Source organism: Sander vitreus, chromosome 15 (genome assembly GCF_031162955.1).
Source record: "Sander vitreus isolate 19-12246 chromosome 15, sanVit1, whole genome shotgun sequence".
NCBI classification, from domain to species: Eukaryota; Metazoa; Chordata; class Actinopteri; order Perciformes; family Percidae; genus Sander; species Sander vitreus.
The window spans coordinates 5,446,346-5,470,324 of NC_135869.1; the positions used below are offsets into that span (position 1 = coordinate 5,446,346).

A 23,979-nucleotide genomic window follows, 5' to 3' on the forward strand; every position below is an offset into this window, starting at 1 on the left:
CTGAGGTCGCTAGCGCTAAACCCTACAGACTCCATTTGAAAAAACAATACTTTTAGCGTGTATAGAGCCAGCATATTTTCACATGTAAATTGGTAAACTATGTGTTTATTTCAAACAAAGCTAAAGTTGTGATGGTTGGAAAAGTGGAAAGACGACCCAAAAGGGCTTTTCATAGTTTTATTTTTTTTCTGTCGACAGTGAATGAAGTGTATTTTACGATGCTAAAATTACTGATTATTTACATGGAGTCTGGTGGCTTTAGCGAGCACTATTTCGCGGATGTTTGTATTTTAAAAAAGAGGATCTTACTCTTTAACAGAAAGGTCGAACCTCCTTAGAAATCCTTTCCATAATGTTGTCAGACACTTAGAATATTAATCTGAGCCTGTCAGTGGCTGTTAGTACTTTACTGAAGTGAAGGATCTGAATACTTCCACCACTGGAATAGAGAGACAGTATTACGTTATCCAATATTTAAGACCATATCTAGCCTCATATATCAATGTCGATATAATATTGACATATTGCCTAGCCCTACTGAGCACTCTCCTCCCATATCTCCCCCCCCCCTTCCCTGCAGTTTAAGGACCAGGTTGTGCGTGAGGCGGTAGAGAAGATCTGCCGGGAGTTCTCTGGACAGTGCTGCATTCACAAGCCCCTGGGAGGAGGAGGAGGAGGAGGAGGAGGAGGAGGAGGAGGAACAGGAGCAGGAGGTGGGGGAGGTAGAGGGGACGCAGTAGGAGGAGCAGAGGCCCAGCAGGTCCCTGAGGTGTCCTCCTCCACCCTGCCTGGAGCTCCATCCTCCTCCACCCCCCCCTGCTCCTCCTGCCGGGGGCAGACTACCGGAGGAGGCTACCAGTGCAGGTATGTACCGGCGGCAGCTAACTGGCTGCAGTAGGGGCTGCACCATATGTGGAACACATGGGATATGCAATAACTTTGTTAAATATCGCGATAACGATATTGCGTTGCGAGAAATAAACAGATATTAAAGTCTACTCAGGTTTGCATTTCTGCTACTTTCAGTATTCTGCAGTGTTGTAGTCAAGACCACCTAAACAGAGACCAAGTCATCACTAAGACCAGAGTGTATGGAGACCGAGACCAGACCAGTATATACACAACTAGCTAATATGCATAGCTAATTTTCACTAAATCCCTTTGGGTGAGGGGTGAATAGCTTTCTGGAGAGTTTTGGTTCAGAGGCAGTAGCGTTCTCGTATACAGACGGCCGCCGTCTTGGGAGCTACTGTCTTTCTAAACTATCTTTTTAATAAACTGTCTGTACACTTACAAAGTTCTCAATGCTTCGGTTAACATTGAGGGACCCTCATTATGCTACCGTTGAAGTGTGGTGATATTTTGAACCTTTTATAGTGTTATAAAATAGTGCCCCGAATACAAACATTGCAAGCTAATCACCGGTTTGCGCTAAAGCTAGCTGAAGCTACAAACATATTCGATTACTACGAAAACATGTCCCAGGGAACACTCGACACGGTAAACATGTTATTAACCCCTAGGTTCATTTTCCTTTAACCACTCTACTATCACTGCTCAGGAGACAGTCAATGTTGATAGTCAGTAAATACCACACATACTGTAGCAACATCTGCTGCAGAAAGTAATGCCTTTTTAAAATGTATAAAAAGGTTGAAAAGTGTTTGTATATGTATAAGGTATATGGTATAATAATATATATATATATATAACATATACTATATTGATATCTTCATTTTGCAGCGTTTAATAGAAGAAATAGCTGCGGTTTAATACAAGCATGTTTCTGTCTCTTTGTACGTGCACACGATGCGCTTCTGTTTCTCTTAAAGAGTTAGTGCTTACTCCTACACAGTCCGTAGGCATTACACGATATAGTGTTTTTTACCTTGTCATAAAGACATTATGAATTCACAAAAGTACATACAGCAAGTTATTTTAACTAAGCGTGCTTATATGATACAATTGACTAGAAAAACAGAAGATTTTTCAGTGCGCTACAATGGCCTAAGCTAATTTGCAATGCCAGTCCCAAGATGGGCCTTTAAAATACATAAAAGACAGAACACAAACTCAACAGAGATAGATATACATACATTAAACGCATGGCTCAACAAGAAAATACAGACTAGTACAGAACGAAAAGAAAAGGCAGAGAGGAGAGCCATTCTTTGTTTCCTTAAAATCTGAAACTTAAAAGTGGGATTTGGTTTCTGTTCCAGCTGCTTTGCTTTCTCTTTCCATGTGTTTCGGGCTCATAGAAATATGTTGACTTGCACAGAAACAACCAGTCCTCAGCTTGGCTCTCCCTTTCTTTTCCATTGTGTCTCTGTCTGTGTGCATGTGCAGTGTGTGTACGTCCTGTACTCTGTGCGAGCCCTGCAGTTTCTCCCATGATCCCAGTCACAACCTGGTGAGAGCCCGGACTCCTCTGTCCATCCCCGAGCACGGATCCCCAGCCCCGGACCACAGCAGGTAGGACTCCGCAGTCTTGTTACCAGCAGTGGAAGAAGTATTCGGATCCAGCGCAGACATCAAGGGCCAGACACGTATAGTTTATTGACATGCTTTTATTTCATCGAAAAAGTCAAATATCATTGACTGTATTATTGCACGTCATATAGTCGTCTCACTTAAACTTGGTCGACATAAAGCCCCGAAAAAGTCAGCAAAGAAGTTCCAAAGCCATCATAGAATTTAGCAAATCAAGCAAAACAATGATTACATTTTTAAAAGCAGGCTACCACACAGCCGACTCACAACAACCGGTTTCACAGCCTGAATATGCAAACTCTCCGATACTGTGAGAATTTCTGAGTCTCAAAATCGGCAAATCTGCCAAAATTCAGCTTTGAGTGTCACGTAAAACACAGTTCCCCATCTTTTTGGTTTGGCGCACAGCTAAGGAGGGCCAAAATGTATTGTGAACCTCAATTGATTTGCAGGCCGGATCAGAATTTGCGAGGGGCCGGATTTGGCCCTGCGGGCCTTGAGTTTGACACGTGTAGTAGGGGTCCCTACTCTCTCTCTCTTTCAGCTAAGGGGTCCCTGGCCCAAAAAAAAACATTAAAGACCCCTGTGTTAAAGGAATCATTGTTCTAATGGCTCGAACCGCGGTGTCCCTTTCAGGTTCTACAGGCGAGGTGACCGCAGTTTCCGAAAGGCGGAGAAGCAGCGGCTGAAAGCGGAGAAGCGCCTGCTGAAGGCCGAGGTCAAAGAGATCCGGAAACAGCTGAGAATGGAGAGGCGGGGCATCCAGTGGAGCTCCTCCCACCGAGATGGAAGCTCCTCCCCTGTCCTCCTGCAGCCGCGAGCCACCCAGCACAGCAGCCCCGAGTAGGTCCCTAAACACCAACACTCACACGCTCCCCACTAGATTGGTTGGAGTACACCCTGGAGACTAAAGTAAATGAGGAGAATGATTCAATAAAAGGCCAGTGTATTTTGGGCCCTATTTTAAAGCGTAACTCTCGCCAAAATGCAACCTAGGGTCTTTTTGTGAATGTACCCTAGTCAAACTTTTGTTTAAAAGCATATTTAGGACGGAATCGCCACTTTTAAGATTTACCGTATTCTCGTTTTTCGGTCAAATGGCCTTTTGAATGGGAGTGCTCGGGGCACTTTTATGCTAGCCTCAAAATAGCTATTTTTAAAACACTAAGAAGGCTCGACACAACATGAAACTTTGCTCAAAGTATCACCAGGGGCTCTACACCTTAACAAAAGCATTGACGGCATTGTTTGTGTACACAGAGTTTACTAAAAAAGGTTTTGAGCAACTCACTGTAGCTGTTGTTCTTCCGGTCGCCTATAACAATGAAATGCTCAATATTGATTTTAGACCAGGTTTTTGTTGGTCGATGGCGTAATCACTTTCCGCTGCCTCAAGATAGCAATACGCCCAGAATGCACCTGAACACACCTCCCTGTAAGACCAGCACGCCCATGGGCGCAGGTGCATTTGGTATTTAAACGACGCAGGCGCTGGACGGGAAACTGACAACTGCGTCGGTCTTAAACTAGCAAAGACACTTGCATCGGGCTTTGCGCTGCAAGATAGGGCCCTTTGTATTAGTGGAAGATTATGGAGTAGCTCAGGAAATTTGAAACAGATATGAATTTTAATAAAAATACAGTATATCTTTGTTTTGAATCAGCAATAAGTGTGTGAAAGCAAGTGAGCAAGCACGCACAGAAGTAGAAACTGTACAGAATATGGATAATGGTTAAAATAGAAATGTTTAAAGCTTAATGAAATGGATAAACATCAAAAGTAGTTATCTTAAACTATTGGATAAATAGCTCAACATAATGGATAAATAGTTTCAATAACCAGCAAAAAGTAATAAATAAAGGATAAATGGGTGAAATACATAGTGGTGGGGTACTTGAGTTGACAACCAGCTTAAGTTAATTACGTTAGTAACACCACACTGCAAAAACACTCTGTTACAAGTGAAAGTCCTGCGTTGAAAATGTTACTTAAGTAATATTATGTAAGTATCATTAGGAAAATGTAGTATTAAAGTATTGAAAGTAAAAGTACTCAATGCAGAACTCTCCTCCCATTGTAGAAAGTGTAAAGGGTCCAAACAGTTGTGTGTTTAATGGTCTAATCATTTCAGCTGGACTTGTAGGCCGTTATATTGTTGGCTAGTTTCATTTATTAATAAAACATCAGATTTTATAAACTACATGTGTTTTGTGTGCAGAAATCTTAATGTGTAAAGTAACTAGTAACTAAAGCTGTAACAGATGAATGTAGTGGAGTAAAAAGTACAATATTTCTCTCTGAAATGTAGCGGAGTAGAAGTAGAAAGTGGCATGAAAAGAAAAGACTCAAGTAAGGTACAAGTACCTCAACATTTGGACTTAATTACAGGACTGGAGTAAATGTACTTTAGTTACATTCCATCACTGTTGACAACTGACAAAAAAGATTGGGAACCAGTGTTTAGTTTCACACATAGATTCATTAAAATCTGCTGAAGTGTGCAACAAACGATCAACCCTGGTCTGAACTTTGGTAAACACATCTTTAAAAGGAACACGCCGACTTATCAGGACTTTAGCTTATTCACCGTATCCCCCAGAGTTAGATAAGTCCATACATACCCTTCTCGCTAGCCTGGTTAGCACAAGTGACAAAATAACGCCAATATTTTCCTATTTACATGTTACGTGTTGTAACTGTCTGATGCCCCCAGCGCTAGCCTAGCTTAGCACAGATCCTGGAGGCAACCGGCTCCATCTAGCCTTCTGCTCCCAATAAGTGACAAAATAACGCCAATATTTTCCTATTTACATGTTGTGATTTGTATAGTCACAGCGTGTACAAATAACAAGGTCACATGAGACACAGCCGTCTTCTAACCGTATACAAACTGGGAACTATATTCTCAGAAGGCGAAGCACTGCTACTTGGGCGGAGGGATTTGCTTACAGCACCTGAGAAGCGCCGTGGTGAGGAGCAGAGAGTAACAACAGGGCTTTTCAGGTGTTTTCAGGCGCTAATCACTCCGCCAAAGTAGCAGTGCTTCGCCTTCTGAGAATATAGTTCCCAGTTTGTTTACGGTTAGAAGACGGCCGTGTCTCATGTGACCTTGTTATTGGTACACCCTGTGACTATACAAATCACAACATGTAAATAGGAAAATGTTGGCGTTATTTTGTCACTTATTGGGAGCAGAAGGCTAGATGGAGCCGGTTACCTCCAGGATCTGTGCTAAGCTAGGCTAGCGGTGGGGACGTCAGACAGTTACAACACGCACGGAGATGAGAAGGGTATGCATGGACTTATCTAACTCTGGGGGATACGGTGAATAAGCTAAAGTCCCATAAGTCGGCGTGTTCCTTTAAGAATAACTGGAGATGGATGCAGAGCAAAATGGCTGTTTTTCTTGCCCAGGCGTCCAAAGCGTCCCTGTCCCCTGGTGGTTCCAGCCATGACGGCCGCATTTCTGGACGAGAACCTTCCTGATGGAACCCGACTGCGTCCCGGGACCAAGTTTATCAAGTACTGGAAGATGAGGAACACTGGAACAATCTGCTGGAGTGCTGATACTAAGGTAAAGAACTCAGCTGTTGTCCAGTCCACCCCTTCTCTCATTGCGTCATCCATCTATAAATCAAGGCATCTCTGTGAGTGTGTCCCCACGCATGCGCAGTACAGCAGCTGAGGCAGGGAGTTGCTACATCGCCACAAGGCTCATTGATTGCAGTTCCCCGGCTACCGGTGTCATGCCAAAAACGAATCACCCGAAAACTGATTGCTGTCTCACCTACATGCACAAATAGGGAACACAAACACGTGTTAGATAAACGGCCAGGCCGTCAGCCTCTCCCGCACGTTGTTTTGTCGCCAGCGGTGCGCGCTACAGCGAACGTTTCGAGCGGTGTGTCCCCGGCGCTGGCTCTTCAGCACGTTGTTTTGTTACCGGCGGTTGTGCACGTTTCTCCGGCCGTTTAGGGGACACGTTGAATCTCTACACTCCCCTAACCCTAACCCTGATTGAACCGCACTGCAACATGTGGGTTTGAGTTTAAAAAACACACATTCACTACTAGGCGCTTTACCTATGCCGGTAAAACCGCCTGTGGACACAGATTACAAGTTCTGCTGCAAATGTTTAGTTAAAGTAAAAAGAGAGGCATTATCAGCACAGTTGAGGCTACTTCAAGGTGGTCATTCTTTCAACTGTATTAAAGGCATAATGCTGGATAGTTTCAGAAAAAAAATCTGCATCATATTTTATATGTGATATTTTGTGAGTAGAATCTGAATCTGCAACATTCTGTCAGGTTCAGGTTACTTTATTGGTATCCGTAGGTAAACTAGGTTTACAGTCCAAGAGGCAGGACATCCTTAAAACTTTGTAGACTACCACATAACATGCAACACACAAAACATGAAAACATTAAACAGACAGTAGAACATGGATAAAAAAAAAAAACAGTACATAACCGCATTGACTTGTGCAGTTATATGCAGAAATTGTACAGCTAGTACATGACCAAGGTGCTTGTGTGTTGTGTGCAAGTCATTCTACAGTTTGTTTAATAGAGTAATTGCCGCTGGGACAAAACTGTCAGGTAAATGTAGTAGTACAATGTTTTCCTCTGAATTACACAGTAAGTCAAGAGTATACAGGTAGTTGCATATTAAGTGCTTTGGGGTCCCTCTGTAAGTTATTTCGGGGTACAATGATAATGGAGAATGCTACAAGCAGCAATACAGGAGGCCAAGCGATCGGCCCGTTCTAAACAGGTATGTTTTGAAGGCGCACTGCACTAGTTTAAAGGACAGTTCCGGCGCAAAATGAACCTAGGGGTTAATAACATATGTGTACCGAGTCAAACGTTCTCTGGGACATGTTTTCATGCTAATCGAATGCGTTATTTCTTAGAAGAAAAGTCATTACAAACAACTTTGTAAGTGTACAGACAGTTTATTAAAAAGATAGATTATAAAGACAGTAGTGTTCGTGTTTACATTCGGGCGCCATCTTAGAAAACAGTCATGAGCAGTCGAATCACGAACGCCGTGCAACCAGTAACCAGTAACATAGCTCAAACACAGCGTTCGTGATTCGACATGCTCATTTTCTAAAATGGCGCCCGAATGTAAACCCGAACGCTACTGTCTTTATAATCTATCTTTTTTAATAAACTGTCTGTACATTTACAAAGTTCTCAATGCTTCGGTTTGCATGTAGGGACCCTCATTATGCTACCGTTTAAGTGTGGTGCTATTTTGAGCCTTGTTAGTGGTGTAGAAATAGTGATTTACCATGTGCCCCGAAATCTAGCGTTAGCAGCTAACCACCAGTTTGCGGTAGCTTGTTTAAAGCTAGAGACGCATTCAATTAGCATGAAAACAGAACGTTTGACTCGGTACACATATGTTATTAACCCTTAGGTTCATTTTGCGCCGGAATTGTCCTTTAAATAAAAAGGGGCTTATCCTCTTGGAAGCACAGGTGTGTTTAGCAAATGTCATAAGAACATTTCGACCTGACAGTGGGGCTAAGCAAAATATGTGGCGCCAAGAAATATATCATCTTCTGGAGACCATAAATATCCATATCAAAATCCAAAGCACTCTGGCCAGCAACTGTAGTATTGAAAGAAATTGTGATTAGAATGTCTTTATGCAGCTGGGCGCCGGTGGAAATGTTTGTTGGTCGGTCAAAAGGTCCACCACTTTGGACCAGAATGAAGTATCTCGGCATATATTGAATGGATGGTCATGATGGGTTCCAACATTTGTTTGTTCTCAAGAGAATGAATCTTAACAACTTTAACCCAGACGTTTCCCTCTACCACCACCATGAGCTTGACATTTTGGTGTTTTAAGTCAAATGTTTCCACAATTATTTAACAACTGAGTCCGTCTGCTGTTTGCTGCAGAGCAGGTAGAGTACAGTGGCTTTATTAGAGCCTTTTGTACTGAAAACAGCTGCCTGCTGCTGCTGGAGACAACACAGTGAGATTGGTGAGAGGGAACCGAAACAGTAAAGGTGCAGGCAGTAAAAACCAAAACAATGAGCTGAAGGAGGCTAAAAGGCAGAGTTGATCATTCTCGGCGTGGGTAGGGCCCTATGAAATCCATTTATTTTTTTTTCAAATTCCGTTTTATTTATTTTTTTAATATTCCGTTTTTTTCGGATTTATTTTTAGCCCTTTCGGATTTTTCGGATTTGCTTTTCTTTTCACTTCTAAGCACTTTGAGAACCACGGGCTCATACTAAGCTTGCACACATTACACACGGCACTGGTGCAGAGGCAACGGGGGAATGACACATCAAGTAAGCGATGAATTGTGCAAGGCAAACAAAATATGTGTTTAAGCACCCGCCAATCGCCAAATGCGGGTGAATTTATGGCTGGGGATCGCTCCGTCTACCGGCTGCTTTAAAAGCAGCGGGGTTAAGGAGTTGGGCTCCGGTTTGTGATTTCCTCGTCTCGGTGTGTCAACAAAAACAGTGGAAGCGATTCCACGTGTGTAAGAGAATTCCGTTTCATGTGTAGATTCCGTGATTCCGTCCGTGTTTTCTGCATCACGGAAATCATAGGGCCCTATGTGGGTTCGTCACTACAAGGTGACACCTCTCACATCACACACAGTCATTTGACCCCTTGTTCATTACATGTAGAATTTCTGCTGCCACATGTATTGTAAGTGTTCTACAGTATACTGTAGTTTAATACAGTTGATAAGTGAGTGTGACGTTTTGCCTTGTTTTGCTCCCTGCAGCTGAAGTTCATGTGGGGGAACCTGGCGGTGGGTTCAGGGGACCGTTGGAGGGAAGTGTCTGTTCCCTTCCTGCAGCCAGGACAGGTGAGAGGGAAGTTTACGTTTTCACTTAGCTTCGGAAAAGTACCCTGAACTCGTCAGCTAGTTCATCCTTCTTGTTTTCTCTTCTGACTAGGGATGTTATTTATTAACGGTTTAACTGACAATGAGGATTCTGACCGATTAATGCTAAAAGTTAAACAGTTAAAAGACAATATTATTAAAACCAAAATAAAAAAGTAATTAAAAAAACATTTGCTGGGATCCTAGAGAGAACTGTTTTGGTGTTGAGAGAAAAGACTCACTTGCTGCACTTCAAGTTAAATGCATTAAGCTTAAGACATATTTTAGTTACTTTGTTTACTTAGTTATTTTTGTAAACAAAAAAAAACAGGAGTGCAGCTCTATTATCTGAGCAAGTATTGGATGGGGACTTGGATGGTGTCTGCAGACACATGTTCCACCAAAACAAGTTCCTTCCCAAGGCTATTTTGCAGAGGCACCTGTATTGCATCCGGCGCTTATCGCCACCCATGGCGATCGTGATTGGTTTAAAGAAATGCCAATAAACCAGAGCATTCTCCCATCCCGGAATGCTGTGTGGACTAGCCAGACCTTCCTCCGCAGCGCTGTGGAGGAAGGTCTGGCAATGCGAGACTAATAATCGGTTAGTGAGCGTCAGGTTTCGGTCAGGAAAACAAAAAAGAAAAGTCTAAATTAGCATCCCTACTTTGTACCACTGAATCACATGGATGTGGTGTATTGTAGTTCACTGCTTTGTTCTCTGTGTGTGTCCAGGTTGGTATAGTGAGCGTAGCGCTGTGTGCTCCCACTGTGGACGGCTCCTACACCTCCCACTGGCGCCTGGCCCACGCCGGAGAGCAGTTTGGACCCAGGGTCTGGTGCAGCATCGTGGTTGATCCTCTGGCCCCAGCGCCCATGATGGCTGATGGGATACTGGTGTCACCCTGTGTCACACCGCAGGTAAAACCAATGGGTGGATGGTTGGAAACAGAAATATCATGATTGTAGCAGCCAAAAGTAGCAGTTTTTGTTTATATTTAAAGAACAATAGTTATTATTTGAAGACTTCCCATATTTTGGTTATAGTTCTGACCCACTGATTTTGATTGACAGCTAGGCTACTGATTGGCAAATCGGCCGCACCATAGTAATTATGGGTGTGGTATAATTCATAAAGGGAAGTTGGAAACCCGAGTGCAAAGTTTTTGGAGTTCTAGCTTTAGTCGAGACCAAACAGTTTATTTTAACCATCTAATCATCTTGTTTCATCTTATTTGAAATTATTCAAGAGACCGTCAGTAATATTTATTTTCCCTGATTCACACACATGCCACATTAGCTTACAACGTTTAAGTAGGATATTTGAATTTAATTATTATTTTCAAACAACAAACGCATGTTGCAACAAAGGAACAAAGGTGCCTTAAAACCACCCTTCTATTGCCGGGGCAGTGGCTATCATTTTGAAACAGAATAGCCACTTCAATGATGGAACATAGACAGTGTGAAAAAAAAATGAATGAATGTGTATATGAATAAATAAACAGAAATACACCCTATAAATACACACACACACACACACACACACACACACACAGACGTGCTGTAGATATGGGTGTGTACAATATGGGAGTGAAAAGATGTGACTTTGTCTGCAGGGTAAGAACCCAGTGGCAAAGGATGGGAAAGCCTGTGCAGAGAGGGAGCAGCCATTAATGTCAGTGGACCAAGAAGAGTACTACATCCCCTCTGTGGATCTGCTTACTGCACAGGTAACATCATCTGGCGTCAGCACACTCCCCTTGACTCAGCACTGAGCCTACGGGGGGCTGGAACTACACATCACCTACGAACTACAAGGGAAGATGATCACACAGCAGCATGTGACAATGAAATGCAGTGTTCATTAGGTTTCTGAAATGAATTCCTTAAAATTCATCAACCTCATAACCACAGACACACAATAACATTATTGTCTAATATTTAAACACACACACACACACACACACACACACACACACACGCACACAAACTGTATTCCTTAATTGTCACATACACACAGTATAATGTAGTGAAAATCTATTACTGCTTTTAACCCATCCTTAGTTGGGGTTCAGTGTCTTGCCACATTCTACCTCCGAGCCACAAGCCACCCTACACACACACACACACACACACACACACACACACACACACACACACACACATACACACATACACACGTACACTGCTCATGGCTGCTGCACCTGTATTCCCCCTCTGTCTGTTAGAGCACCTGTCTCTTTAAGCCCCTCTCCCGAAAAAGCCCAGTCTGCTCTGATTGGCCAGCGTGTTTCCTGGAATCTCCGCTCCACAGCCTCTGCTGTTGTTTCAGTAGTATCAGCTGGAGCTACTGCAAAGGATATATAGCAGGACTTTGTACCCTGAAAAATCACCAATAAAGCCTTCTAAACCAAATACTACTCAATCGGACATGTCCCAGCAGTAATGCGACCCGAAATTGGGGAGAATTTAACAACATTGGCATGTTGCTACTACATGCTAGAATATAGCAGCACTTTCTACAGTCAAAAAATCCAACATTATAAAATTGTAGATATTACAGAAAATACAGAAAAAGCATATGTCACCTTTAAGCTTTGTTAAACATAAAACAACATAAAGTACATCTTATAATAAAATGATGCTTTAACACTTGGCAAGTGGCAAATACAGCATCAGCGGTACGCTAACATGCAAATTAACGGAACATTTTTAGTTTTTTGTATCAAAATCCCTCTTCAGTTTTCAGAGCCAGGGTGACGTCTTCAAATGTTTTTTTGTCTATTCAACATTTCAAATCCCAAATATGTTCAGTTTTACAATAAAATAAAACAGAGAAAAGCAGTAAATCCTCACATTGATTTACAGGTGTAATCCAGTTATTCAGTGTGCACTTTGGTAAAGACACGGATGAAAAACAGATTGGTCAAAAGCTGAGATATCCTGACTTTTAATCCCTAAACACTACCTCCTACATTTCCCATAATGCAGCTCAAAAGCATTTAAATTAGCTATCTGTTGTTGCTGATCTCTCAGGATCTTCTGTCTTTTGAGCTGTTGGACATCAACATTGTCCAAGAGTTGGAGAGTGTCCCAAACAACACCCCTGCTGGTAAGAAGTGTTCTCGTTTCCATATGATATTATTGTAGCAGAGTTAAAAACAGAAGCAACAATAAAATGTTCAACTGACGCATGTTATTTTTTTTTGGTCGCAGCTCCTATTAGGGGTGTCACAATTTTAAAATCAATCGAAATAAGCTTTTGATCTCGAAATCAAAGAAGGATTGGCAATTCCCCCAGTATTTTTTCTTTCTCCACCCCCGCCTACTTGCGCACGTCCAAAGAAAAAAAACAAAAAAACAGCATAGCTTACAGGCTGGTAGCATGCAGCCAAAGACACAGGGTAACATTAGCTTACTGGCTGGTAGCATGCAGCTAAAGACACATGGTAACGTTAGCTTACTAGCAGGTAGCATGCAGCTAAAGACATAGGGTGACATTAGCTTACTGGCTGGTAGCTGTAGCTAAAGACACAGGGTAACGCTAGCTTTCCGGCTGGTAGTATGCAGCTAAAGACACAGGATAACATTAGCTTAGCAGCTGGTAGCATGCAGCTAAAGACACAGGGTAACATTAGCTTACTGGCTGGTAGCATGCAGCTAAAGACACAGGGTAACGTTAGCTTACCAGTAGCCAGCAGCTTGACTTTCCCAGACACCATGGCCGCGGCCGGAGTTGGAGATGACGGAGAAACAACAGAACTGGAAAACCTTCCTGCTTCTCTGAAGTCACCGTGTAATATTTTGCCTTCCCCGTGCGAGAGTTATGGAAACAAACAACGAACGTTAAAGGATGTGGGCTCTTACAGGAGTTTATGGTGCATTCAGGTTCACCCTTTTAAACTAATGGTGCATTTAATTGCACCTTGTAAACTCTAAGAAAATTAAACTGTTGTTGTAAAGTACCCTTTTGCCATTTCGTGGCTCTTATTGTGGCATCGCCGTCCCTGCTGAAAAAGAAATGTTTAAATTGAGAACTGAATCAAATCGTGATCTTAAAATCGTCAACTCAAACAGCTAATTTGGAGAATTGTGACATCCCTAGCTCCTATTGACATTACAAATCATTAAACCTGTATCAGTGTATGGACATGACTGATAAACTGACCTGAGTTCAGTCTCTGATGTTTTTTCCTCATCCAGACATGACTCCGTGCATGTCCCCTCTGCCTCAACATGGACCCCTGCAGGACAAGAGCTGTCCCTCTTTGGGTCTCATCCAGGAAGAGACTGAAGTCATCAATAGCATCATGGGTAAAGCAGTTTTCTCTTCATATGTTTAAGGTTCTTGATAGAGTTTTGTTCATAGGTTAGTAAATGAAAGTCCAAAATGGAGCCTGTGAACAGTTGAATATGATCTGAGGCCTCATTCATCAAAGCATGCATAGTTCAAAATATTTGTGTAGGAACTGTCCGTATAAATATGAAAGTCGGTATTTATTAAATATACTGTACGTACTTACCTTAATGCAAAGAACAATGATAAATGTCAGCTGCTGGACATCCATCTGCTCGTCCACGAACAGACTTATTTATGTATGGTCAACACTTCCCTATGAAAGTCCAGAACCCTTAAAGTAGGGTTAGTTGTAGGACTTTCTGTCCTCAAGACAGAAACATGCTTTATTTTGATATAAGACATCTGATTTACTGTATAGGAATGAATGGTACTGGCACGTAACACTTCATTGTTAAAGCACAGAGTACCAATGTATGTCATCTCATCATCTCAGATACGGAGCCCCAGGTGTTCAGTGATGCAGAGAAACCAGGAGAAATGAAGGCATTATAATAGAATAGAATAGAATACACTTTATTGTCCCTGAGGGACAATTTGTCTTGAGCATTGTGCTACAATCTGTTGCTTTACAACCCAAACATGACAGAAAAAAAAAACATTTCTAAAATCAACATAAAACACAAACTTAAGATCAGAAGATCAATAAAGCATCTTAGGACATAAAGGAAGGACACATATGACTGTACAGACAATACAAAATCTTAAAAAGTGCCTAATAATTAGATAGATAGTGGTTGGGATAAACAATAACTTAAGTGTGTTTGTTTTACATCTCGGCACACGGAATCTTCTCCCTGATGGCAGAAGTTCACATTCAGGAAAGAGAGGGGGTTGAGAGTCTGCAGTGATTTTTTTTTTCCCCACTTGTTTTCATGAGGGCATGATTTTACTCTGAAATAAATAGTGTACTTGTTTTCCAAATGCAAGCTGAAATGCACCTCTTCGTAATCTATCAATTATGAATCCATGTTTGACAGTGAAGTCTGTATTAAGCAATCAGTTCACGAGGTCCGACAGTGGTTTCTAAATGAACACACAGAAACATAGTGATAACTGAGCTCCCTGCTCTGTTTAACAGACATTTAACATGACATCTGTCCACCTGTACCTGGTCCTCAGATGTCCCTCATGGGGCGGGATCGGGAGCAGAGGGGGGCGGAGTCCCGGCTCAGGAGGAAGGAGAAGATGACATCAGCGGGACTCAGTTTGTTTGCGAGACTGTGATTCGCTCACTGACCCTGGAGGAGCCGCTAGACCACACCGCTCTGAGAGGGCCCCGCCCCGGGAAAGGGACAGGTCAGTCAGCAGAGGTTACAGGTCTGAAAGCCTCAAATTTGATTCCAGGCTTTGATTGCTTGAAAAAGTAAGAGCAGAGAAACATAAAAGTGAAGAAATCCATCTGGCATTGTGGCAAGAAATATTTTTTTCCTCCAAACATTGACAGTTTTGGAACGTGGAACAAATATATCTACATATCACAGTCTTGATAGAAGCTGTACATTTCAGTCACTCAGCAGCTCATGATATCTGTTATGAAAGAATATGTGGAAAATATGAACTTCCACTGGTTGGAAGGCAATCGTTTTTCGTAGCTGCCGCCGTACTTCCAGGCGCTTGTTGTGTTACAGCCAGGGAGCACAGTAAGCAGTCTCTATTTGAGTTTGAGAAGCCCGGTAAAACTGTAAACCCTCATTAAATCTAAGGGGCCATCCACACGGAAACGCCTTTTGGTGTAAACGCACATGTCTGAAGACGCACTTTTTTGAAACCTGGTCCCAGGTTGAAAAAATTCGAAAACGCCACCCTTGCGACTTTGTTTGGACGGCGAAGCCGCATACTTGCGTATCGATGATGTCATCGCCACACCCCTCGACCTTCAGCCTTCGACTTCTTATCCCGCGACGACGTCTCATAACAACAACAATGGCGGACTACATGCTTGTGTTCCTGCTGGAGAAGATATTGAGCCTATTAGGGTTACCAGGGCAAAATATAGTGTTTATATACAGCGCGCAAGCTTTATGCGCATGCTCCACCTCTTCTCTATTTTTTGGTGAATTTCTGTAGCAGAAACAGCACCACCTATAGACCTGAAATATGAAGTAGCGTGTTGAGTCATTAAGAAATGGATCCGTTTGGACGCTAATATTCTTGAAACGATGCCGGGGGGGATTGTTTTGGTACGTGTGGACGTGGCCTAAATACAATGTTCCTCTGATCTGTGATAATCTGTGAAATAAGCATGTGCCACGTTTCAACTCCACACCTCAAAGAATCGGAATTGGAGACTCGATGAGAACCCGAACCAAAAGGAAGAATCGGAATTCGATTCAGAATTGTTAAGATCAAGACGATGCCCAACCCTAGTAGTGAGGTCACCGCAGTGATGCAGGGCCGACGAACAAAGATGCAGAGGTAGAGCAGCACTTATCCAGCACTACCTTTTGAATGTACCTGCTTTGTAAAACGAAGGTTATTGGCTGCAATCTGCCGTCTCTCCAGGACCCTGAGGCAGGCAGGGAAGATTGTAGCCGACCCCTCTCACCCCAGACACAAACTGTCTGAACCCCTTCCCTCTGGCAGGAGGCTGCCGTCCATCAGGACCAAAAAAAAGTGTTACCCCAAAGTTTTTTTTTTTGTATCCCCCTTAAACATCTCTTAATGCATTGCCTACCATCTTGTGAGTTTTGTATTTTCAACATTCTCGCCATAATGAGTTTAATGAATGCCTGAGTGACTGACATATCCGATTCCAATCTACTATCCAGTACCATGGGCTGGTTAAAAAAAACCTCATTGTTCATTGAGTGGTCATACATTTGGGCAAGTATAGTCCAGGACTAGGGGTGTAACGGATCACAAAACTCACGGATCGGATCACAATTTTGAGTCACACGTCGGATCAATTTTCGGATCAGCACAAAAAAAAGGGGGGAATTTAAATGATTTATTAAAAATGTAATAACATTAACTTTCAACAATAATTACTTCTTTCCCCTAGCCTGGTTGGCACCAGACCCTTCTCAGTTGTAACCTAGAGTGGGTCTGGGGAAGATTCATTCACAGACCATTTCCAAAGGGGCGTCACCAACGGACGCCGCTCAAATGCATCTGGGCGCAATTGGATAGTCCTTCAACCAATCAGACCAACGATCCGGGTGACGTAGCAGCAACAGGTTGCTGCGCTATCGTCATCATGTAAAGCGACAGTTGTGATTGGTGCCTCGATTTGGAAAAAATGGAAATTGGCTTGAATGGGCTCTTGGCCAGACTGACTTGCAGAGCAAATCTCAAATTTGCCGGAAGTTCGTCAGGGTATCTTTCCCCAGTAAATTGCGGTTAAACGACAAAAAACGATGAGGAAAAGGGTATTTTACAGTAACTTTGAGTGCACCACGAGGTTGACAACAGCAGTAACCATAGTGCCAGTTTGTGTCTGTTAGCTCATAGCTTTAGCAGCAGAATGTTGTACGTCCCGCTGTTGGTATCCTCTACAGTGAAATACAGGCACACTTTACACCGTTTATATCAGCAGCAGTGTTTAATCCAGCTACTTGCTAACGGTAGGCAAGTGTAACGTTAGTGTTTACTAGCGTGACATGCAGTAATGCTTCTGTTGCCTGTAACATCTGTTTCGGAGCATCAGAGAGCATCGAAGATCTTTAAGTGGCACCGAAATGAGGCTCCGAAATCCGCGTTAGATACCGCTCGTTAAGGAACCGGTGCCATATAAACACATTTAACAATTTCGTTGCCTGATTCTTTTCACGGCAACCCTTAATAGAGATTTATCAGCCTACTTTAAAGGTGCAGTAGGTAAGACTTATAAAACTAACTTTCTGTCATATTTGCTGAAACTGACCCTATGTTCCAGTAGAACTACATGAAGCAGGTCATTAAAAATAAAATCTGGCTCCTCTGGGACCACCTACAGCCTGTAGTGCGATTTGCAAAAATCCACCACTCCCTGTTCAGATGCACCAATCAGGGCAAGGGTCTAACTGCGTGTCAATCACTGCTCATGCACACACGCATTCATTCTCCCTCGTGGGGGGAGGGGCTTAGGAGACCGTTTTTGGGCTAAATCCTGGATCTTCACAATCCTACCTACAGCACCTTTAAGTAACAGTGGCAGTAAAAATGCATTTCACACACACTATTATTATGGTTGGTAAACTTTGCAACGGTTCACATGTAGTCCGAACCTTGAGTGTTGCTCCGTCCGGACCACGGATCAACTATGGTCTGTTACACCACTATCCAGGACATATGGCTTTTTTAAATAATGAAATGTTCTCCCAATGAGTAGGGCTGTTACAAATCCATGTTGAGACAATCAATTGAAAAACTGATAAGATAAGATAAACCTTTATTGTCCTTGCACAGAGACCCATACAATGAAATTGTGAGTGCCACCAAGGTGCATTAGAGATAAAAACAAGATAGACATGTGTTTGCATGTGATTGAAAGAGCCCAGCATCAGAGGTACAGTATCTAACAGTGGACTTCCTGTTTGTGCTCAGTGGTGCGTCCAGCTGCTCAGGGCGGCTCCTCCTCCTCCTCCTGTGTGAAGAGTAAAACGGTGAAAGCAGAGGAGAGCCCAGACAGCAGCCCCAGCACCTCTGAAAACCCCCTGAAAGCGCCAGCTACGCTGCAGGCTTCCCTCCCTCCCCCGCTGAAAGCCTCCCTGCCTGTTCCCCTGTCTGTGACCCCGGCCCCGGTACCCGGGCCCAGCTCGGCACCGACCCCGCTCCTCGCTCCGCCCAGCTCCACACAGCAGGAGCACACAACCACAGGTGACAGCAGAAAACGGAGTGTAACAAATGTTCTTGATTAAAAATATTTTTTTTTTATGTGAGAATGAGCAGCGTTTAGCTAAACACGTGTAAGCACATCATTTAAATTTGACAGTTTATTGCAGAGGTGTGTGATTGACTTGAGTCATGAATCTGATGACATGACTCAACTCGATTTGTCTCAGGACATGCACTGGTGGTAACAGGAAGTATGGTTTAATGCAACAGTAGTCTCGCATTGCCAGACCTTCCTCCACAACGCTGCTGGTTAGTCCACACAGCATTCCTGGGATGGGAGAAAAACGTGCTCTGGTTTATTGGCATTTCTTTAAACCAATCACAATCGTCTTGGGTGGAGCTAAGTGCCGGACGGAGCAACGGTGCCGCTGCTAAATAGCCTCTTGTTAACTTGTTTTGGTGGAACATGTGTACGTTCAAAGGTAGTTTTAGTCGTGCAACAGACAGATAGTCTAGCTAGCTGTCTGGATTTACCCTGCAGAGATCTGAGGAGCAGTTAACCATAGTCCTCAGAAATCCACCGGAGTTTAGAACACCAACACAAAGAAAGAGGAAGGAAACGGACATCATGCGGAACCTCCAGCGGAACCTGAACAATCCCGGAAACGAAACGTCGTCGATATAGACATTCAGCTGCTGTTGTCTTCCTAAAGAAATGCATGCTACTATCTGATATGCTGTAGGGTGTTTTCGCTTGTTTAACAGGGTCTCAGGGAGTGTGGTATTAAAGGACAATTCTGGCGCAAAACAAACCTAGTGGTTAATAACAGATCTCTGGGACATGTTTTCATGCTAATCAAATGTGTTTGTAGCTTGAAACAAGCTAGCGCGGACCGCTGATTAGCTTACAACACTTGTATTCGGGGCACAGGGAAAGTAAAAACAAATTGCTATTTATACCTCTAATAAGGCTGAAAAATATCACCACACTTCAACGGTAGCATAATGAGGGTCCCTAAATGTTAACCGAAGCATTGAGAACTTTGTAAGTGTACAGACAGTTTATTAAAAAGATAGATTATAAAGGCAGTCGCGTTCTCGTGTACAGGCGGCTGCCGTCTTGGGAGCTACTGTCTGTACACTTACAAAGTTCTCAATGCTTTGGTTAACATTTAGGGACCCTCATTATGCTACCGTTGAAGTGTGGTGAAATTTTGAGCCTTATTAGTGGTATAAATAGCAATTAGTTTTTACTTTCCCTGTGCCCCGAATACTAGCGTTGTAAGCTAATCAGCGGTCCGCGCTAGCTTGTTTCAAGCTACAAACACATTCAATTAGCATGAAAACATGTCCCAGAGAACGATCGAGTGGGTACACATCTGATATTAACCCCTAGGTTCATTTTGCGCTGGAATTGTCCTTTAAGTGCTGTGCCCTGTATAGTAGGCATGGGCCGGTATAAGATTCTGACGGTATGATAACCTTCAGCAAAAATATCACGGTTTCACGGTATAACGGTATTGGAAGTACAGCTTTAAAATGTATTATTTTTGAAATGTCCATTGAAACACACTGCACACTGGCAGGGAGACGGATTTCTGAACTGCACTTTCTGTCCTTGAAAACAGCTCTTACCGCAGGAATGGTATGACGGAAAATGTTTTTTCAAACCGCGGTATACCTTGAAACCGGTAACCGGCCCATGCCTACTGTATAGTCTGTGAAGCATATCCGTTTTTTGTTGATCCCAACTTAGTTGAAGGTGAGGAGTCCCCCATGGAGAACATGTGTGCGGAGTCCAGGGTGGAGGAGAGAGAGACGGGGCCCGAGGAGGAGAAGGAGAAAGAGGGAGAGGAGAAGAGAGAACGGACGAGGAGTCGCTCCTCCTCCACCTCCTCAGAGGATTACATCATCATCCTCCCTGACTGCTTTGACACCAGTCGGCCACTGGGGGAGTCCATGTACAGGTACGGGACTGTTGGCTAGGCAGAACAGCCCCCGGCGCCGCTCACGTTCAGTTCAGACAATGGAAATCTGTGGAAATCTGTGGTGACTGCAAACAATGGTTACATGTACAATAAACAGGCAACAATAAATGATACAAAAACATCAATGATTAGACGTATTTTTGAAAATAGGGCTGTATTCGAAACTGCCTACTGCACTCTCAATTTCCATTTAGTTACGGCCGGCATTTCAATTTATGTTCACAATAGATTGTGGCCCTGCCTAGTTGTGCGCCAAACCAAAAACCCGGGAAAGTGTTTTTCAAACTGCCGTTACGTGACACTCAAAGCAGAATTTGGCAGCTTTACTCAGAAATTCCCCCAGAAGCAGAGAGTTTTCATGTTCAAGGAACTTTTTTTGCTGACTTTTTTAGGACTTTTTGGCACACAAATGTCAAAAAGTGACAAAAACGTCTGAGAAAGCAATAAAAAAAGTCCGAAATGGATGTCAAAGAAAGCGACATGCAGTAATACAGTCAAAGATATTTTCCTTTTTCAATGAAATAAAAAGCATGTCATTAACCACAACATGTCTGGCCCTGGATGTGATTCTCTTTTTCCAGTGTGGCCCTTAGTGAAACTGAGTCATATGGAGCATTTAAACTCTGTAAAGGCGGATAACCACCAAGGTTCCCGTTATTCTTAAAATACATATTTGTTATTTAAGCATAACGGTTCATCAACGGGTAAAATAAAGCCTCGCGACCCGTCTCCTGAGAGAGCTCCAGCTCACAGCGGGGCCTTTGAGTCGGACGCTAGCTAGCGACTTGGGCAGCCATTAGCTGGTGTCGCGTCTGCTTGTGCTGAGCTTCTCAACTCCGAAATATTTGTGATACGCCATACATTTTCATAAAACTGTCCATATTCAAAATCCATACATGTTGATTTCTCGCTCAGAAAAATCTCAGAAGTGAATTCAATGTTGAAACAGCAGACGAAAATAGTAAAAAGATTCCAGTTGTTGGTCACAGTTGTTCCAGCGCTTTGCATTGTGGGATACAGTAAGCAAAGTAGTCTGGTCCGATGCATACTGGAGATTTTATTCCGAATCAGTACGACATCCGGGTATTTTTGGTATATTTTTGCTTTTGTTTACATACTGCATACTATATGCTACATTTTGGCCAAATCAGTACGTACCGCTAGTATAGTAGGCGGTTTCCAAAACGGCCTAGGTAAAAAACCTCTAAGAGCTTTTCACAGATATAAACATAAACATTCTAAATGGACCCAAGTTGATTTCCTGTTGCAGTATATGTGAATGGCATCGACTGACAGGAAGTTAACAAGGGGCCAGGTTGTTGCCTAGCAATGGAATTCCATTGAAAAGGTCTATAGCAACAGTTGTCACATTCCCTTTAACTCCCAATTCCTTGTCCATTGCAGCTCTGCTTTGTCCCAGCCCGGGGACATCCCAGCCAAGACCCCCACAGACCCAGAAACCCCATCTCCCGACCACTCGGGCACTTCCCCCTCAGAGGGGGAGCTGGGTGAGGCGGACGAAGCCACGACGGCTTCAGGGACGGGGGTGTCGGGTGCCAGCAGCGCCAACGACATGCTTTGTACTTCTCAGACGCTGGACGATGAGCCGTTGACTCCTGAAGTGGTGGCACCGCCCAAAGCCACCATCACACCAAGGTCAGTGTGGAGGATGGGATACAAGCACAGCAGCAATGTACTGCAGGCCTTTATGTCAAACAGGCTAACACTGAAGATCATGCCATTACTTCTAATTCCCTCTAATTTCATAAGTATGTATCCATCCTATTATAATAACAAGCCTCCTTGTTCTCTGATCCGCTCCCATTTTAATTTGCTGCTAAGCAAACACATTACTACTTCCGTGTTTACCTGTTGTCTTGATAAATTAAGTACATATGTACATGTCCACAGCACTAATTTCATCAGTATGACAACAGAGTCATGTCATATTAGCTTTGGACCCAATCACACTCAGAAAGTTCCTTTTTGGTTTTGGTTGCAGCATTGCTCTCATCTTGAGGAATGGTGCCTCTGCAAAATAGACTCTGCAAGGAAGTAGTTTTGGTGGAACATTTGCACATTGCAACAGAAAACTCCACACACAATATTAAATGAAGTTAACTGTTGACACAATACAATAACGTGAGCTATTTAAATTAGCTGGATACATGGTTAAACCTCATTGGCTCTTACCAGTGTATACTGGCCACAGCAATCCCACCAATCGTCCCAGTTAGAGAGGAAATGCCGTAAACATATTCTTTGTAAATCTTTACAATCATTCCCCGAAAGATCCAAGCAGGCTGGCCTTGTTGCACCATCCAAATTTTCTTCAAAACAAAACAACAACAAAAATGTTAGCGTGTAGCTCACTAGCTCGAAGTTTGCGGTTGTTTCCCAAAGCGAACGGAGTTTGAGAACGGCAACACACAGAGAGAGGAAGGGGAGGAGCTTTATCCTGGGAAGGTACTTCCGTTGATCCAAACTAGGGGTGCACAGTGTTTGTCCAACTGGTTGTAAATGCTTGAAACATGCCTTGCTCTTGATGTCGTGCAGTCCAGGGAGCAGTGGAGAACCAGATGTTGACCCTGATGCTGCCGAGGAGGGAGCAGAGGGCTCTGAGCTGTACCAAACTGAGAATGGTAAGCACATCGATGTATCACTGCCAGTGAAATAACAAGACTAGGGCCCTTTCACACCTACCTCCTTTTATCTGGACTTTCTGACTTTTCAGTTTGATCTGAACCCAAATTACAGGTGTGAGACCTCCCCCGGACCAAACAGCCGAACCTTTGTCTGACGATGAGAGGTGGTCTTGGTCAAGATCAAATTGAACCATGCTTAGGGTCGTCGTAGTGTGTAGATCTTCTTTAGGGTAGTTTGGACCAATTACAGGAAGTTCTGCCATCGTCAGAACCGTAAAAAAAAAAAAAAAAAAAAAAAAAAAGAGGAGCACCAGGGGAGAGGAGACCAAATGTTTAATAGAAATTTTGGCCCGATGACTTAATAAAGAGTCCGTTGGAAAGAAATTCACAAAGATTTGACAGTTATTTTCCGAGAGGACGGGGGAGCAGTGCTACCTGAAGACCAAGACACTGCTGCTGCAGCAGCAGTACACAAAAATGCTACTGGTAGTAATGCCATAATAGTATTGTTAAATGGGCAACTAAATTAATCTGTCCATTAATTTTTCTCCCTATATTCAAACCGTGATAGAAGGCTACCCGCCAAGTTGACAACACGCCCACGTCAGACGCACGCACGTCTACAAACCAAACAATGGCAAGTATAGGCAAACGCACGTAGGTGATGGCGACAGGACGTAGGTATGTCATGTATAGTTATTTATTGCGCTCGCATCATTGCAATGTGAAACCAAAACTAACCGGATCAAATGTATAAAATCTAGCAAAAAACTCTCGGACACTTCTTCCTATACATGCTGATACTGACTGCATGTGTCATAGATGTTGAGACATACAGATGTGAATGAATGTATGTTTTATTTTTGAAAC

The 23,979-nt window shown here is 43.2% G+C and overlaps 1 protein-coding gene across 4 annotated transcripts in view; it reads left to right on the forward strand.

Annotated features, from left to right (window-relative positions):
- Window positions 1-23,979, forward strand: part of nbr1b (NBR1 autophagy cargo receptor b) — a 40,605-nt gene that overhangs the window by 11,016 nt on the left and 5,610 nt on the right. Inside the window, exons 7-21 of one of the 4 annotated variants that reach the window (XR_013503039.1) lie at window positions 581-864; window positions 2,350-2,475; window positions 3,130-3,336; window positions 5,909-6,068; window positions 9,257-9,340; window positions 10,094-10,279; window positions 10,978-11,091; window positions 12,398-12,473; window positions 13,565-13,675; window positions 14,841-15,017; window positions 18,246-18,518; window positions 20,233-20,443; window positions 21,869-22,120; window positions 23,021-23,106; window positions 23,681-23,790. Coding sequence is in view for 3 of the 4 variants with exons in the window: in XM_078268917.1 (XP_078125043.1) it covers window positions 581-864; window positions 2,350-2,475; window positions 3,130-3,336; window positions 5,909-6,068; window positions 9,257-9,340; window positions 10,094-10,279; window positions 10,978-11,091; window positions 12,398-12,473; window positions 13,565-13,675; window positions 14,841-15,017; window positions 18,246-18,518; window positions 20,233-20,443; window positions 21,869-22,120; window positions 23,021-23,106; window positions 23,681-23,700 (2,367 nt within the window). In the remaining variant the exon portion in view is untranslated. The remainder of the gene's footprint in view (window positions 1-580; window positions 865-2,349; window positions 2,476-3,129; window positions 3,337-5,908; window positions 6,069-9,256; window positions 9,341-10,093; window positions 10,280-10,977; window positions 11,092-12,397; window positions 12,474-13,564; window positions 13,676-14,840; window positions 15,018-18,245; window positions 18,519-20,232; window positions 20,444-21,868; window positions 22,121-23,020; window positions 23,107-23,680; window positions 23,791-23,979) is intronic. The other 3 variants (XM_078268917.1, XM_078268915.1, XM_078268916.1) reach the window with 3 other exon arrangements.